The 6,000-nt window shown below is 31.7% G+C and overlaps 1 protein-coding gene across 1 annotated transcript in view; it reads right to left on the bottom strand.

Annotated features, from left to right (window-relative positions):
• Window positions 1–3,298: 3,298 nt before the first annotated feature.
• The window catches only part of LOC129220825 (B-cell receptor CD22-like), a 51,326-nt gene continuing 48,624 nt past the window's right edge, over window positions 3,299–6,000 (bottom strand). The window contains 2 exon segments of the mRNA XM_054855256.1: window positions 3,299–3,342; window positions 5,535–5,609. Coding sequence (XP_054711231.1) covers window positions 3,299–3,342; window positions 5,535–5,609 — 119 coding nt within the window.

Genomic DNA, 6,000 nt, shown 5'->3' with positions numbered 1-6,000 from the left:
GCGAATCAGACGTTTGCCTCTCGTCAGAAACGGAATGACTGCTAAGAAATTATGACTTTATTAGAAGAATATTAAAAACTTAATTCAACCCATTCAAGTACTTTTTACTGTTTTATAATTTTGTAACAATAAAATTCTTTTTAAATGTATGACTTGCTAATTATTCCAATGATTTTCCATTCTACTGAAATGCGTACCAACTTGACCCATTAGTGTATCAACTTGACTCGGGGTGGGTTAAATTGATACATCTTGCTAAGTTTAGAAAATATTTTTCTTATGCTAAAATCTTTTTCATAGAAGGTTTTTTTTATATGGAATGTAATAGCTAAAAAGTTAAATAGCATCATAATGCTGTATTTGTTTCAGTACGACAAAAAACAAAAATTACAAAAATCACAAAGTAAAAAGTGTATCAACTAGACCCGGTCTCCCCTAAGGTTTGACTGCATGGGAGCCTCAAAAAGATTTCTTGGCCAAGGGCCATCCTCAGGTTACAATTACAAAATAGACAACTTAGGCGGCTGTCTACGGGCTCCAAGGTTTTAAAGGAACCCAAGCTCGGATCTATAAATTTGCCCCTCCCCCCATCAGTGTATATTTAAAAACCGTTACCGGCATAACATAGACACGAACGACATCTTAAAAAATACTTTTTACAAATATAGATGTTGAAAAACTTCACATCATTTTTAGTGTCGGTGTTTCTAAATTAATTTAAACATTTATTTACCTGAGGGTGGACACAGAAATTTTGGGGCCCGTCACAAATGACTTTTCCGAGCCTCCCTCCATATTGTTTACCTCTATCATTCACCCCTATTTTTAAAGATATTGGGCCCCCTTCAAGCTCGGGCCCGGGCCAACAGTGTCCCTTCTCCCCCCCCCCTGTGCACGCCCCTGATTCATCCTGAATTTGAATTTGACTAATTTTCATAATACAGTGAAACCTGTGTAAGTTGACCACCTGCGGTGCAGTACTTTGGTGGTCAACTTAGACAGGTGGCCAACTTATAAAGGGTGGTGCTGATTTTTTTTTTTTTTTTTTTTTTGCATCATGCATTTTGACTAATTCACACTTTACTTTTTCTGTTCAACTCACTTTCATTGTTTAACATTACTTTGAAACAATAATTGAAAATGTTATTCAAATATTTTTGTTTTTTTACTATATTAGACACTGTAGTTTTAGAAATTCCATATGTGTGAGTCAATTTTCTCCTGCTCTCCCCCTTTTCAATTAACTTTAATATTTCATACTTTTTATAAATCTCAAGTTCATCTAATTTTCTTTTTGAAGCCATTTTATGTAAAAGTTATAACACAAAGAGCAACAAGCTGGACTCTCCTAGTTCAATACAGCAGTTGAAAATGAAAATGTTCTATCTAATCCCTTTGTACCAGAAATAAATAACTTTACTCTTCAGCACAATTCCAGTGTTGCCACAAAATATTGCAACTGGAAGAAAAGACTTTGTACTTTTCTACTGACACCTGTTTTCATTCACTGTAAAAAAATTCCGAAACGTTACTGGTTATCTCCGTGGAACGTTTCGGGATTTCAGAGGTTTTCACCTATTTCCCCGCAAAATCAAGTATCTTCGCAAAAAAATTTCCTGAATTGCTAAAAGATGCACGAATGCAGACATTTCACTGTTGTGAAAGATACTTTTTGCTACCAGGTTTAAAGAATGACTGAGCATGTTTATAAGATGTATCGGCTTCAATTTGATCACGGCCCGTCCAGATTGACTCAACTCCCAATGGGAGCAAATAAGTCACTGGCTAGCTGCAGCCTTGCGAGGCAGGAATTGCAGGCAAGAAATATGGTTGGTTCTTGCTTGCAATTATTCGCGCAGCTTTGGCCACGGTCGCGGTAATGCTCCTGGGACCTTTCTTGGTAAACCAGGAAGGTTCTAATCAAATACAGTAAACCTATTTAATTTTTGTAGAAGGTTCACGACTGGTTTTAACAGGGGATATTTCCCAGCATTTCAGGAAGGTTACTCACTTGTATCGGGAAACGTTCCTGGTTTTTGTAAGAAATGTTACTGGTTGAAATTGGGCACATCAGCTGCCTATTATTTTTCAGGAACGTTTCTGAATCGTTTTTACAGTGTTGAACAGAAGGTACAAAAGGTAATCTCAAATAGAACAACAGAAGAAAAAACAGTTTTAAAACACTATGCCATGCTTGAAAAACGCTCGACTGAGAAATGCGGAGCAAGATAACTTTTTTGCGGAACTGCGAAGTGTAGCTATTTTTGCGGAGTAACTCCGCGAGGTGCGGAGCAGCTGGCAACCGTGCATCAAAACATTAACAATTATTCATGGAAAGCTATAAAAAATAATAACAAAGTAAAAAAAAATGCTTGATTAAGTTTTAAAAAATAAACTAAATGGTCAACTTACAAAGGGTTTTTTACGTTAGTCCAAACCAAATTTGGTGTACATTAGTGGTCAAGATAGACAGGTGGTCAAGATAGAGAGGTGGTCAAGTTACAAAGGTTTTCCTTCATTATATAAGATAGGACTAATTCCGTTCCCAACAAAAGCGGTCAACATAGGCAGGTGGTCAACTTACAAGGGTGGTCAACTTTACAGGTTTTACTGTAACTTCTTAATTATATAATTCTCTTTTTCGTAATAATTCCTTCGTAATTCTTCTACGGTATTACCTAAGTAGCAGGAACGTAAAAATCGTTCTAAAGTCGAAATTTAAGCATATTTTCCTGATACCCGCTCTGCAAAAATGCTTACTAAATAACTTCCAGCAGCCTTAGCAGTAAAGTGGTAGCACTGAGGTTATGTTTGATAGTAAACAATCAGTTATGCGTCACATGTCAGATAATGTCGTAAACATTTCGACTGATATGTCGTCTTTGATCAACAAAAAATAAAATACGACATTCTTTCGCCTCCGTCGTGCTCCTTTCTGGAACATTCCATCGTCTAGAATGGAATGGTTTTAGGTTAAAGGACAGCTCATTTATTCTCGAGTTCATTAATTCAAACGACTACTATCCACGACAATCGAAGAATGTTGGGGTCAGAGGAGGAATCATTCTTCCACATAAATGCCGGGAAAATAACGTTCGAAAACGGAAACGAGACATTAAGAAAGAAGACAACAACGTGAAACATTTGTCAGAGCATGTTTGACTCGCACTACAATGAAACTGCTTTTCGAGAAAGATGACGTAGGGCAAATCATTCTTCCACTTCAATACTTGGTCTTCAAGGAACGAAAAAGAGATCAACCGCTTAGCCGGGAAATGCGACGACGGATAATGGAGGTTCAGATGCATGGCGTCCGCTTTTCGAAGCCTTCTGGAAGCCGATCTACAAGACGAGAAGATAAAAAAGTTAATTTAGACGCTTGTGTACAGAAAAATGAACGCCCTTTTACAGTATGGCTCTGATAAAAAGAGAGATGCATTTATTCGTAGGCAAAGGGAAAAATATCTATATGGAGAAGGAATTACTAGGTTAAAGGTACCACATTTCGTCCCCCTGTCTAATTTTGAGTATCATATGGTGCGACCAGTTATTTCAAAACTATTCATGTAACACCACCAACTAATCTTACACATAATATTTAAGATTAAATAAATGAAAAATAGTTTTTTTTTTCGTTTTAAAAAACATTTAAAGAAATGCACTTTTACCAAAATTGAAAAAAGCTATTCTGTACCCCTCCCACATAATTCGCCTTGTAAAAGACGTAATATTTTTTTTTAAACAAGGCAATAGTAATAAATACATACTAAGAATGGTTTAAAAAAAACATCATGAACTGTATTTTCTTAGTCCCTAAGAAGGATCTTAGTACAAAATATTTAATTCACTATTGGATTAATTTTTTAAACTTTTGAACAAAGACTCACAAATTCATTTTTATGTTCTTCACACCGGTGTACATTTTGTGCAGCCACGTAGCGTATTGAGTTCAACGTGCCAATGTAGTTTTGCTTTAACCGGACGAACAATCTCCTCTTAGTAAAGGAGAGTGTAACACACCACTCTGAACACATACTAACATACTTGCGAACAATGGCAAGAAGGTACGATTCAAGTTTTTATTATTATTACTATCATTATTATTATTATCATTATTATTAGTATTATAATTATTACTATTTATTATTCATTATTGATTGTTATTATTATTTTTATTATTATTAATATTAATATTATTATTATAAAACATAATTATGATTGTTTTTATTACTTATTATTATCCTTATTATTATAACTATTATCGTAATTATTATCAATATTTTAATTTTTACTTTAATTATTGTTACTATTATTGTTATTATTATTACTATTTATTATGCATAATTCATTGTTATTATTATTGTTATTGTTATTTAAATTATTATTATTATAAAAAATTATTATTGCTGTTATTACTTATTATTATCATTATTATTATTACTATTGTTGTCATGATGATTATTATTTTTATTTTTACTTTTATTATTGCTACAATTTTTTTTTTATTATTATTATTGTTACTATTATTGCTATTATTATTATTATTATTTATTAACTATAATTCATTAATTATGTTTAATACTATTTATTATTCATTTTTGATTGTAGTTATTATTTTTAGTTGTTTTTCCTTTTTATTATTATTATTATTATTAGTATTACTATTATTGTCCTTATTTTAACTTTTATAATTGTTACTATTTTTGGTTTTCATTATTATTATTATTATTATTATTATTATTATTATTATTATTATTATTATTATTATTATTATTATAAAAAATAATAACTATTGTTGTTTTTCTTTTTTATTACCATTATTATTATTACTATTATTGTTAGTGTATTTACTTTTATAATTGTTGTTGTTGTTATTATTTTTATTATTATTATTATTATTATTATTATTATTATTGTTACAATTATTATCTTTCATTTTTAGTATTATTATTATTGTTGTTGTTGTTATTTTTTTACTTTTGTTATTATTATTTTTACTATATTATTATTATTGCTACTGTTATCATTGTTATTATTTATTTATTATTATTTATTCATTCTTCTTCCTGTTATTATTATTATTTGAAAAAAAAATAACTCTTCGTGAACCACAAAGTATAACATTAGGCAGTAAATCTGTACAGTAATGTACACAAAGCTCTTTTTTTTTATACGCACTAATCATGGTTCCACGGTGTGAAAGTATAACTTTTAAGATTTTTGAGATTTATTTCACGCTCTTGTCATTGAGGTAACGGATACAGATTTTTTAGTGCGAAAAAGCAGAACTATGTCAGAAAAATATCTGTTTTTCTCCACACTCAAAAACAGTACATATCTTGTCGAAAATGGATCACGTACTTTTTGCCTTACCTACTCTGTTGTATTTCATACTAGAATCTCTGACATGATTACCAATATCAATTCGAATATCTGTTAGAAACGTAAACCGTTATTCAGCTGAGCATCCATTCGACGACACTCAAAAGCTGAATACATAATATTTAAACCACAGTACAAAATTGCTTCCTTACCTATGTAATTCTTGTTGCTTTTGATGCCTTTAGAGAGATCTTTCTTCAGGTTTATTCGCTTTGGAAGTTCTTTACCTTAGAAAAAAAAGAAGACAATAGAAAGTGGTCAACAATACATAACGTTTAAAATGTCTGCTATTTATACACTGGGTTTCAAAACTCTCTCGACGTTTTCTTGAAAAAAGCTTTTATTACCGAACTTGTTAGTGCAAATAAAAAGTACCGGATATAATCAATGTGATTTCTTTTGAAGCCCTAGCCCTACTGCCATGAATGAGTAGCATATTTCTGCAAGACTTGCATTTCTATTACCTAATATTTCGCCGTTAAAGAGCAAACGTGTCGTATTTGCATTTTCGCGTATTTTCGGAATGTTCTTTTCAAGACTATCATATCTTGGGAGGTGGACGGAATTAGCCTGTTGTACGTTGTAGTGCAGTTTAAAAAGAAGAATAAGAGGAATTAA

This window comes from Uloborus diversus, chromosome 4, assembly GCF_026930045.1.
Source record: "Uloborus diversus isolate 005 chromosome 4, Udiv.v.3.1, whole genome shotgun sequence".
Taxonomy (NCBI): Eukaryota; Metazoa; Arthropoda; class Arachnida; order Araneae; family Uloboridae; genus Uloborus; species Uloborus diversus.
This window is presented reverse-complemented; position numbering and strand designations above follow the sequence as displayed.